Raw genomic sequence first — 13,193 nt, 5'->3', positions numbered from 1 at the left:
ACTACTCCTGGTTCCCAACCATTGCTTGAGAGCATGGGTTGGAACAAGGAGGTATATGATGCACCTAGACGTGCAATTGGAGACTTTTGGTACTATTGCACCATTTCGTTCCATGCAGCCAAGTAATTCTTTATTGTTTAATTGTTTAAAAATTTATAATTTGATTCCTTATCTCATGAATTTTTATATTTAGATGTATGTCAAATTCAAATTTAAAGTAAAACTCTCCATTTTACATTACTTGTCTTATTTAATTTATTTGTGACATGTGTTAGATCTCCTTTTTGGCAAAATATGGTTGATGTCATAACTATTTGTGAGGTTGGATTCAAAGCCTCTACTAAAGATGACTTAAGTGGCCCAATTTTGACACAATAAGTGGCTGACGTAAAAACCATAATAGAGGAGTGGCACTTGATATGGAGCAAGAAGGGTTGCACCATCATGATTGGTGGTTGGATCGATAGAAGAAATATGACATTGCTGAATTTTCTATTCCGTAGGTGATTGATCATTGTGCTTCCCTCAATGCATTAAATTATTTGAATTTGATTTAGTGATTAATATTTTTAATTTAAGATGTATTGAAACATTGATTTTGCTTCTTGTTCAAGTGGCACCATTTCATAAGTCAATTGATGCTTTGGCGCATGTAAAAAATGACACATACCTTTGTGAGGCTTTAAAGGAAGTCCTACTTGAGGTGGGCAAGGAGAATGTGGTTCAAGTGGTGACCAATAATACAACATATTATGTTGCTACAGGTAGACTTTTGATGGAGAGGCACCCAACAATATTTTGGACTCCATGTGCCGCCCATTGCCTTGACCTCATATTGGAGGATCTTGGCAAGCTTCGATGGATCAAAACATATACAGCGAAAAATATTTGCAAATTTATATACAAGCACACATGGGTCCTTAGCCTAATAAGGCAATACACAAAGCAGAGAGAGTCGGCTTGTCCTCGCATCACTAGATTTACTACTAATTTCATCACATTACAATCCTTGATTCAGTCAAAGGCGACTTTGAGGCGTATGTTTGTTGGTGAAGAGTGGACTTCCCCATCCTATGCTACGACCATTGCAGGGATTGATGTGCAAAATTGCATTTTTGATGAGCCATGCTTTTGGGCACCTTGTGCAAAGATTGTGAAAGTAAAATTTAATTCTACATTATATTTTAAACTTTTATTTTTATTCATATTTTTCTTTTATTTGCTTATTTTCATTCACACTTAAGTTAATGTTTCACAATATTTGCAATTCACCGAGCTCTTGGTAGTTCTCCTACAAGTCGTTGATGGGAAGAAGCCCACAATGAGCTGAGAGCATGGACGGGGCCAAAGAGGCCATTAGATCCGTCTATGAGGGAGTTGAGGGTAAGTATTGTCCCATATGAGAGATCATTGATAGGAGACGGCACCTCCAACTTCACAAGCCCCTCCATGCAACCGCTTATTTCCTCTATCCGACATTTCAATTCCGCCTTGATTTCAAGGCAGATGAGGAGGTTCTTAATGGGCTCTACTCAATGATAGAGTGGATGTCCCTTGGTGATACCAACCATATAGTCCACAAGATAGAGGTCTTTACTAATGCACAAGGAGAGCTCTTTTCTCATCAAATGTGCAAAGATAATTGGACGAAATTGCAGCTAGGTAAAAATATATTTAAGGGCATAATTCATGTTTAAAAATGTAATAAAATTTTCCTCTTTTTATATTATTATTATATGTTGAAACTTGAAACTTAAAGTTGGATATGAGATTTGATTTCTTTTTCTTTTTCTCATCTCAGATAGATGGTGGCAAACGTTTGGTGCTAAAACACCAAATCTTCAAAGGATAGCCATTCGCAGATTGAGTCAACCATGTAGTGCTTCAGGTTGTGAGCACAATTGGAGTATGTTTAAGCACATACACCCCAAGAGATGCAATAGACTATCCGTGGAGAGGTTGAATATTATAGTCTAATTGGGACCATGGACACAATGCAACATGTAAACATCCACACATTAAAATTATGAAAAAATAGAATAGCAATACTTTTAACTTTTTAATTTGTATTTAATATTGATCACGGATTTTCCATGGAAACAACAGATCATCATTGGCAACATACCAAAAACACCATCAACATTAAGTAACATCCCCAAATAGGGATGATAAATAAAACAACAATATCTCCAAAAATAGGGCACTGAGAAAATCCGAATTTTTATTTGCATTTAAGAAATTCTTCAACAAACTCAGATTTGCATTCAGATTATTGAACTGATTTTTAAGCTGATATGGATAAAAAATTTCGTATTTCTGAGTATAGAAAAAGTACAGAAAATCACTCTAAATCTGCCCAACAACTTCATAAATGATTCACATTGACCTAATTTTATTGTTCTAAGATGAAGGTAATTAACAGTATGCAGATTTAGACACAAATACCTCAAAAATGTATTCAAACCCTAGATGTCCTTGCCAAAACACCTAGAAAATAAGAGCTAGATATGTTCAACTTGTTTCCACTTGTCCTCCTTGTTGCTATCTCCAATTAAGGTCAATAATATGAAGATGCTTTGTTGTAGTTAACCTAAATCTGAACTTAATGCCTGAATTTCACCTTCTGAAAATAGTTTCCAAACATGATAAGGAATTGCAGCTCTAAAAATGATGTGCTAGGGCATCACAGACTAAAGCCCTTCCACCAAAACACACCCTTCTAATTAAGGGGAGTTCATATGTCTCTGCAAAACCAAGGATACTCAAGGGTTTCAGACCTTAAGCCATGGATTGCAGCAGCAATAGATAAAAGACTGATAACATAAAGAGCCTTAAAAAAACCTTGAAATATTATATAATAACTCCCAAAAAAAAGGGTTTAACCTCAGCCCCTTGATCCACTACTAACTCAATCCAATGCTCCACATTAAAACCCTAAAAATGAGCCAAAAGGCTCCTTGGAAACCTACACCTCCTTGGCCTTTTTGTTACATGCTTATTTAAATCACTTGAAGCACATGTAAAGGGGGACAGCTTAAGTCTTTAGGCTAGGAGTCATTTAAGTTGTATAAAAATATGTGCCCACAACTTTAGAATAGCATACAAGCCAAAGACTCTACACTTACCCCATAATGCTCTAGGTCCTCTTCCTCTTGGGTAATCCAAGGAAAGGACAGCCAGTGCATTGTTAAGCCTAATCGCTCGAGTTGGGGACATCACAGTGCTCCCCACCCAAAGAATGCTTGTCCTCAAGCATTTGTAGATTGGGATGCTTAAAAATCTCCTCTCATTCCCATGTATCCTCTAAAGGTAAGCTTTTCCACTTGATGAGATATACAAAAATCACTTTATTCCTCGTTCCTTTCTCTCTTTCTTGCAAACTTATTTCCAGAATCAGTATCAATTACCCTCTTCACCCATAGGGAGAAATTACATAGAAAGAATCATATTCTGTCCAAGAGCCTTTTTGAAGCATGACACATGAAATACATTGTGAATTTTGCTTGTAGATGGCAACTCCAACTCATATGCTGCTTCACCAATTCTTTTAATCACCTTGAAAGGCCTATAAAACTTTGGTTTAAGCTTTTCTGCTCCACTTACTTTCAATGAGGATTGTCTATAAGGTTGAAGACGCAAAAATGCCATGTCTCCCACCTCAAAAGGCCTGTCAACTCAATGGTGATCAGTATATTTCTTTTGTTCTTCCTATGCAATTTGAATATTAAGGATATCTTAATTCTCTTTGCCCCACTCGAGCTTTTGGAGATCTAGAATTAGAAAAAACCGAATTCACAAATGTAGAAGCTTCATAACCATACAAAGCTTTGAAAGGGATCATACCTATGCTCATATGATATGTAGTGTTGTAACAAAATTTTGCCAAATGTAACCACTTTGCCCATGCCTTCTGCTGCCCCGAAACATAGTTTCTCAAGTAGCCTTCAAACCATTTATTTACAATCTCTATTTGACCATCTATTTAAGAATGATAACTAGTGTTATGATCAAATTTTGTTCCAACTAGCTTCATCAACTCTTGCCAAAAAGTGCTGATGAATATGCAATCACTATCACTTACAATTCTCTTTGGCACACCATGAAATCTGAACACTTGTTCAAAAAACAGACCAGCAACTAGTGGTGCTTTAAACTCGAAAGGCATTGGCATAAAATGAGCATATTTAGTGAGTCTGTCCACCACAACAAAAATACAGTCCTTAACATTGACCTTGAGCAGCCCAATAAAGAAATCCATTGATATTTGTTCCCACTTTTGATTCGGAATAGGAAGTGGATGTAACAGCCCTGCTGGAAAAGAAACTTCAGCTTTGTTCCTTAGGCACACGGACACCATGTATTTCCCTCACATGTTTGTGAACATTATCTTTCATACCTTTCCATGAAAATCTTTCACGGATGTACCTAATTGTCTTCAAATAACCCAGGTGACCAGCAAGCTAATTGTTATGGACAGCAATAAGAATCTTATATTTTTAGCTTACTTTCTAGTACAAAATAGATTCTATCTTTATAATTGATGTCATTCAACACTTTGTATCTTTCATCACTGATTTTATAATCTAGAATATCACAAGCATGCTGATTTTTTTAATACTCTACTAGTAGGTGATCCTTCCAAGAGGCTGAAATTTCTGAAAGTGAGCAAAATGAAGGGTTTCTAGATAAGCATCTGCAACTAAATTATTTTTTCCTTTGACAAATTCAATGTCAAAGTCATAACCTTGAACCTTACTCACAACATTCTTGTCTCTCATTTAATCCCTTTTGCTCCATGAAATACTTGAGGCTATTATGATCAATTCTCACTATAAACTTGCTGCCAAAAAGATATTGACGAAACTTTTCAAGTGCATGCATGATTGCCAACATTTCCTTGTCATATGTAGAGAACCTCCTTTCAACCTCATTCAATTTTCGGCTCTCATAAGCAATTGGATGCTTGTCTTGCCTCAAAACAACCCCAATACCAATACCGCGTGCATCATACTCAAGAACAAAGGTTTTAGAGAAATCTAGTAAACCCAAAATAGGACAAGTACTCATTACCTTCTTAAGATGATCCATGATCTTTTGAGTCTCATCCATCCAAACAAAGGCATCCTTCTTGCTCAAATATGTCAAAAGAGTGATTAATGAAGAAAACCCCTTAACAAGCTGTCTATACTATGTGCATATACCAATGAAGCCCCTCAAATGGGACATGTCCTATGGTGGTGACAAATCAAGTATAGCTTGAAACTTCTCCCTATATGCCTTCACTCCACATTCCACAATGACATATCCCAAATATAATAGCTCAGTCATATCAAACTCACACTTAGAGGCTTTCACAAAAAGGGAGTTAGCCACTAAGATACTTAACACCTCATCAAGGTGTCAAATATGCTCCTCCCAAGTCCTGATGTATACTAAGATGTCATCAAAGAAAACCAACACAAATTTCAATAATTGCTTGTTGAATACATTGTTCATGCAAGACTAAAAAGTAGTTGGAGCATTTGATGACCTAAAGGGCATCAATGAATACTAGAAATGTCCATAGTGGCACTCGAAAGTTGTTTTGTGCACATCTTGCTCCAAGACCTGAATCTAATGGCATCTTGAACAAAGATCTATTTTGGAGAAATAGTCCACTCCATGTAGCTCATCCATCAACTCATCAATTCACGAAATAGGATATTTGTTCTTGATGGTCTTCTTACTTAGTGCATGATAATCAATGCACGTCCTCATAGTACCATCCTTCTTCACCAAGATGACAGAAGAAGCAAAGGGACCAAAACTAGGTCGTATGTCCTACATCCAACAACTCCTACATAGTCTTTTCAATCTTATCCTTGAATTGTTTAGGATGATGATAGGGATCCGTAACAACTGGATTGCTTTCCACAAGCTCAATAACATGCTCAAAACCACGATTTGGAGGTAGACCATGATAGATTTGAAAACAACACACTACAGTTGCCAACAAGCACTATATGTCAACATGATATCCACGTTGTCCTGTATCATTAGACTTATCTGAAATGAAACACTACACTGCCCACTTGGCCTTTGAATGCCGAAAAACTCTCTCCATCCTCTTAGCTGAAATGACTCTAGAGCATCTGAAGATAAGCCCCGTAATACCACCTTTAGACCATCTGTTGTGAAACTCAACTGCATAGTTTTAAAGTTTGTAGGATATGGACTTATCATATGCAACCACTAAAAACCCAACACAACATTGGTCTCATCAATGTCGATCACATAAAAGTCAATTAAGGGAGTAATTACCCAAATTCATACTCAATTATGGAACACGATTAACACAATGCAACCTGCCATTCGTTGTCCGCACACAAAAACTATCATGCTCCTCAACTTGCAAGCCCTACTTCTTCACATAGGACGAATCAATAAAGTTGTGGGTAGCCCCAGTATCAATCAACACAACAACTCACTATCCCTGCACAACGCCCCTTACTCTGAAGGCATTATAATGAAGAGTGGTAGTGACGGTTGCAATCACGCACTCCATCTATGCCAAATCATCCTAATGCTCATTTGTGCACGTCTCCCCATCCATTCGCTCATGCTACTCATCAAGAACTTGTATCTCCTCCAACTCATCATCATTAGGGTCCTTGAAGACCTCAATCAAGTGGGCCTTGCCCCCACTTCTAAACTTATGTCTAGGTGTCCAAGGCTCATGACAATCAAAGAAAAGCCTCTTTCATTTCAAATTATTCCTCAAATCATGAGGTGCACCACCAACTAGCCTAGACATCTCACCTGCTAGTCTAGTATATTCCAATTTCTTGTCCTTCCTCTACGGCAAACTCTGCGATAAGGGTCTTTGCAAAAACTTGCTAGGAAACCTAGTCTATCGTGTAGATAGCTCCACATTCCTTACACAATAGCATCCTGCAAGGATGGCAAATCAAAAGCTTTGACTTGGCCCCTAAGAGGTTTTGACAAACCCTCTATGAACCAAGAAGTCAACCTCTTCTTAGTCACATCAAAAACCATTACTAACAACTGCTGAAACTCTGAAATGTATGCGTCAAGTGTCCCAACCTGTCCCAACTAAGCCAACTCTCTAGAGTTTGCCTCTAAATCCTTGCGGTCAAACCACTCTATCAATGTAGTGCAAAGCTGATCATAAGAAACTATTGCACCATGACCTTGTGTCACTAAACCATGATACCACCAGTCATGTGCAGCTCTTTCAAGGTGAAAAGGTAGAAAATTTGATGGTCTCAATCTCCTTGATCTAATTCAAGGCAAGTATCCAATTTCTAAATCCAAACTCTAGCTATACCCTTGGATGATCTATCAAAAATAGACATCCCAACCTTTTATGCGATTCATAATTTTGCTTCCCTTGATTCCTCTATGTCTGCTTTGGTTTTGTGCATTTGGTGACCTCCAAGTAGTCTCTAAAAGAGATAGCTAGCTGAAAATCTACCCCCAAAGCTTGATACTTGCCAAAATTTTAACAACCTTGTTGTCCTCCATGGGTTCCTCGTGTAGGCTCATCCTCTTGTATAAAGGTAGGCATGAAAGGAGAAGGAGTAGGAGTCAGCCTTCTTTGCAAGGAAAAGGCCAAAAAACGACCACATTTTTCAGATCCGACGTGGAAAAGGCCGCCGCGCAGCAAAAACACACCAGAAAAACGTGACTTCGACCCCCAAAAACATGAAACCTTTGGCACCGAGAAAAATGTAAGGTTGGGCCAAAAATCATGCCGGAAAACTCAAGACCACGAAAAAAATCATGGCAAACACAGGCATAGAAAATCGCACAAAACAACAAATGCAGGCTTCAATGGCCAAAAACGCGACTCAAAAAATTTGTCGCATAGGTTGCAGATTGCAGAATGAATAGAGACGAGGGCAATAGGTCCAGAAAACACAAAAACACGCCGCCGAAAAATCCAACACAGAACACACAAAACAAAACCCGTACGGCAGAAGAATAGACTTCACGCAGAAAAAAAACAACAGGTCACGATCACGGGAGAAGGAAGCACGAACCCTTGCGGCTTTCCCGTTGCAAATCATGAGCAAAAACAGAAACCCCACCTTGCGAAAACTTTCATATAAAACCTATGAAAAAAAAAAGAATAAAAACCCTTGAAAAATACTGCCAACGATTTTTTAAAAAATCGAAGAAAAAATTTATGAAAAAAAATGTCCACGTTTTTTCATAAAAAAAAATCAAAAAACTTCTAGAAAAAAATACAGGTACAAATTTCAAAAATTCATCATATGATCTTTTGCTCCGATACCATGAAACAATAATTGATTATAGATTGATTGAGTGTTTACAAATGGAGACGTAGTCTCCTTATATAGAGAAGACAACGAAAGATAAAATAGAAATATTCTAAATTACCTAACTAATGTAGAAAATAGAAACTATCTAATAAACTAAAGATTCCTAAATGACCATTATAAAGGTAAATAATCTAATATTATTCTAACAACCAGAACCAGATACACTTTTGAGTGGATTTTGTGAAGGAGGGGGATTGTTTGGCATTTCTGATATAGTAGCTGTTTTAGTATATCAATTTGATTCATGCTACAATTTTATTGGCTTCATTATTCTTCTTTGTTATTATGATTTTGCAGTTTAGATATCTAGTTAATTGAGTATCAAAACCCTCATAAGTACATATTCACTGTTATCCCTAAAGATTTTTTCACAAACACACATGATATAAACAAATCAGCAATTGAGGACACAAAACAAATAACAACCTGTAGTTTAGTAAGGTTGCTACCATTTATGGAAAATAAAGTAGCTAATTGTCAAGTCATCCCTCTATGATACACAAGAAGCTTCCTTTAACACTATGTAGACAAGCTTGTAAGAATGAGATATAACTTAACCTATAGTTTGATTTAACTCCGATTTGAGACTGCAACTTGAATATATCATTTTTGAAATGGAAAACTATCACCCATTTTGAAAAGCACTCAGAAAATACTCGTTGATTCATATATTCTTACCTTCCAGAAGATTTAGCTGTATTTTCTGACAACCCATTCATAGATTGAGTGCTCGTAGCAGGTGTGTGGAGGCTCGCACTAATAAATTCAATCTTTATTGGTTTACCATCAAGCTGCACATTATTGTATCGCTTTACAGCAGCTATTGCATCGTCCTTCCTTGCAAATACAACCTCTGCTGTCCCCTGTTATCCAAGAAACTCATCTTACTGCAGAGACAGAAATGAATCTTAAGTAATAAGTTAATAACTTTATTTCCAAAAGAATCTTCAATATACCTTGGACCTCCCACTCCTGTCATAATGAATAGTGGACCGCTTCAGATCCCCAACTTCTGAAAATAGTTCCTACATCCAATCCTTTTTACATGTCAGAAGCTTGCCCTTACCAAGCATGAAGTTTTGGGCACTCTGATATACAAGACAAAGTGAACAAAGCAATAATGTAGTAGTTATTAGTTATTACAAACATTCATTTTTCATTGGTAAAGGGTATTCTTGTAAAAAACTAAGGGCACTCACAAAATAATAAACAAAAGTCAGAACATTGGATCATGAATGATTGATACCAAAGTTACGAGAAGCATTTAATACAGAATTCATGTCAAAATGAAATACAAACACAATAAAACTTGTCAGGTACAAATTCTTTAAAAAAGTAAAAATAAGCAGCAAAAATACATTTCTGTTGAAAAACAATTTTCGGAAAACAGTAGACAAAATGATCAGAAGGAAATAAACAGTGCTCGGAAAACAGTAAAAATGATTGGAAGGAAATGAAAAAATGTTCAGAAATGCTTGCAAACTAAATGATAGATCACATAACTCCTAGACAAGACAAACTAAGCCAAGGATTTTGCAAAAGGCTCCACTCCTTGGTGTTCAGCCGTTACTAACTAGATATGGGGCAGTGTATAAAGTAGAATTATAAACAGAGGAAAATATGTCAATTTCCCCAGTCATGCATGCGTCTGACCCTGACAAGGCATCCAAATACATTTCCAGGGAAAATTCAACTACAGCCCATAATGATGGCAAAAAAGAAAAAAATTTCAGCAGATTACTGGCACAGACTTGAAGGGGAATCAAACATAAAGTATGTGTATACTATAAATGTGATTTATCTATGTAAAAAATAAAACAATTTAGGTTACAGAATCTATAATAAAATTATCGTCGCTTGTCAACCTGTTGACAAGAAAAGCTACTACGCATAAATATAGAAAGAAAAGCTAAGCAACAATCATGGGAAGACCCGGCTGCTCTTCAACTTGAAATTTGAAAAATATTATATAGTGAAGCAGACCCTTGTAAAAGTATTGCTAATATTTTGATAATCAAAGGTTATGTTCATACATCTATGGCCACAGAACTTCCTTTCAAGGTAAAAAACACAATTTTGTGTTTAAATTTTAAGTAAATCAAATGTAAACGATTTGTTTTGAAAAAGTTAAGAGTCATGTATAACCCCTTGTTCCACAACAAAATTTCTTTTCTAGTTACCTAGTCACCTTCTTGTCCAGTAGAGAGAGATTCAAAGCGTCAGACACTAATACTTCTATGCAGTTGAATCCAGAAGAATCCAACTTAAAATCATATAATTGTACTTTATGAAGAAGCTTCTATGAAGTGAAATCCAGAGGAATCTAACTTGCATTCAAATTTGTAAACCTATACTTTAACCTCATGAACAAGCTCGGGAGTAAATCACACCTTGCCAATCCATCTTATGTAAGTACGGAGAGGCGTTGTGATGTAGGAACGTGAACCAAGTTCAAATCCCTCATATCAAGGCAGACTATGAAGTAGTCTCCGCACCTTATTAAGTGTGGCCTATAACTCTAGTTGCCAGACATTTTTTTTTAATGACTCAGCAAGCCCTTGTAAAATGAATGAGCTGAAATGGGATAGCATATGGGGGCTTTCATGTCGGAGCTCCGGGATCAAATTCAAGAAACCAAGATGAAGTGTTAAATTAGGAGAAAATTCCACATCCAACAAAACAAGGGAGTCCCAGGTCTATTTGACCGCAGAAGTAGCCTCAGTAATGGCAGCTATGCAAAAATTTGCCCTCTTCCGGCCCAACTTATTCCCAAACAAAATTGAAAAAATCACCATATAAAAAGGGAAGTTTTACAAAATGCAGGACCTTGGTTACCTTGATATCTTCGTTTGTGACTCCATAATCCAAATTAGAGATGTAAAGTTTGGTACCGGTCTCGATTGCTGGAGGAGGCCTCGCTGCAGCTTCATCATGCTCCGATGCTCTCGGATTAGACTGCCCCCAAAACACTATCTCAATGGCGATAGCACTCGATAAAATGAAGATTACCGCCAACAGTAAACAAATACCACATCGTATCATTCTCAATAATGTAATGATCATACCTTTGAAACCGAATGTGGTGCCGACCGATGCGCAGAACGCTTTGTGCTTCTACGTTTTGAACCAGATGATCCTCTTTCTCCATCTTCTTCACGGCTTCGCTTCTTCTTGTTCTTTATCAGATCATCCAAAGACAGGTCCAGAGAACCTGACATCTTTGCTAATTTTTTTAAGGCGAAGTTTGGTGAGATCAGAAATTGCCTTGCGGGCAATTGCTTGATTTATTTGTTGGGTATCAAAGAAAGGGCGTGATGACTGAATTCTGAGCTTGCCAAAAAAGTGTTTGGGTGATGGAGCAACCCTCCACAGATGAACCCAACACACATAGTGCCTGTGACTTTGCTTCCAGTAGCTCAAGGTTTTTCTCACCTTACCATATTTAGGACTTCTTAATTGCACGGACTAATTAAGATTACCAGATGTAAGCAAGTCTTCTTGACTCTTGGCTTTTGTGTTTTTGACTGTTTATAGGAGCGGTAAATTAACAAGAAAGGGTGAGAAAATAAAGGATACACTAGAATAGAATATGAGACTTTTTTATGGGACAGGAGATCTGTTATTTTTGCTTTGTGAAATCTGATATTTTTCTATTCAATTTGATGATAATGATTTTTTTCATTCTTTCACTCTTCTTTTAATTTTCTAGCTGTTCAATAAATCATAAATCATGAAAAGTTGTTGCTGTCAAATTATTTTTGTAAGTGATTTATGTATCTTTATATACATTGTAATATAGAATAAAATATTTTTAGTTTCTTTTGTGCAAAAGACACATGCTCTCTTTTCTCAAATCTTTTTGATCTTTTTCACCTACTAGTTTCATAGGGAAGACAATACTAATTAGTCTTCAACTAGACAATGAGAATCTTTGAACTCCACAAAATATTGGTCATTAAATATGTTTTGATGCTGGTTAGAGATGGGGTTAAATTCTTCAAGGATGAAGAAGAGCTTGGTTGTCCAATAATCATTGAAGTACAAACTTTGTTAGAATGTGGTTGGATCTTGATTTGCAATTCTTTCATTTTGTTTGGTGGTGGTTGTTTGAAAAAGGAAATTTAAAGAAAATAATATTGTTTGTTGTTTATTTTAGTTTTGTAGTGATGAAATTTGTATATTGGGGGTTTGTTTTTGTTGGTGTAAATAATTATTCATCATCGATATTATTACATTTACTTAAGTTTACTTAGGATAATGCATTTCATAGTAGTTTGGATATGAGACACTTGGGTGTTTGTGCCACATTGGGATAGTGTGTGTAGGAGGAATTCCACCTCTTATGGTGTTGATCTTGTTATTACACTATCATATCCACTTATTGTGGAGTGATAATTCCACCTTCGGTGGGTGATCCACCTCATGTGGAATATTATATTATTTCTCCTACCTACCCTTGTTTCTTATTGAGCCACATGTCATATTTGTGTGCTCATACATATCCCTAGCCTTGCCTATATAAGCAGGCTCATCTACATTGTATGTAACAACAACTATTGATCATTTTCTATTGATGAGAATACAGTTTATTCTTGTCCTATATTGTGTCTCTATCTTGTACATTTCATTGACCTCTTAATCTTGGCAAAATCCAACATGGTATCAGAGCAATTGGGGCTTCATTGATTCGTCTTGAAGAGGCATTATTGCGACGTCAAGAGGCAGATCTGAGGAGCAGCATCTTTTGGAGGCGTCCTAGACCAGATCCGACCTCACCATTGCGTCCGGAAGGCCGTTTCCATGAATTTTGGTTATAAAGTTGGCCTATTTTGGTGAGAAAAAAATTTT

At 36.7% G+C, this 13,193-nt stretch overlaps 1 protein-coding gene across 2 annotated transcripts in view; it reads right to left on the bottom strand.

Moving 5' to 3' along the window:
• Positions 1-11,923, bottom strand: part of LOC131041888 (THO complex subunit 4A) — a 45,613-nt gene extending 33,690 nt beyond the window's left edge. Inside the window, exons 1-4 of one of the 2 annotated variants that reach the window (XM_057975119.2) lie at positions 11,411-11,923; positions 11,181-11,300; positions 9,302-9,370; positions 9,024-9,208 (exon numbers count right to left, since the gene is read on the bottom strand). In XM_057975119.2, coding sequence (XP_057831102.2) covers positions 9,024-9,208; positions 9,302-9,370; positions 11,181-11,300; positions 11,411-11,563 — 527 coding nt within the window. In that variant the 5' untranslated portion in view covers positions 11,564-11,923. The remainder of the gene's footprint in view (positions 1-9,023; positions 9,209-9,301; positions 9,371-11,180; positions 11,301-11,410) is intronic. The other variant, XM_057975117.2, reaches the window with a different exon arrangement.
• Positions 11,924-13,193: the final 1,270 nt, after the last annotated feature.

Source organism: Cryptomeria japonica, chromosome 1, assembly GCF_030272615.1.
Source record: "Cryptomeria japonica chromosome 1, Sugi_1.0, whole genome shotgun sequence".
Taxonomy (NCBI): domain Eukaryota; kingdom Viridiplantae; phylum Streptophyta; class Pinopsida; order Cupressales; family Cupressaceae; genus Cryptomeria; species Cryptomeria japonica.
The sequence above is the reverse complement of the archived record's forward strand: the minus strand, read 5'-3'. Positions and strand labels throughout refer to the sequence as shown.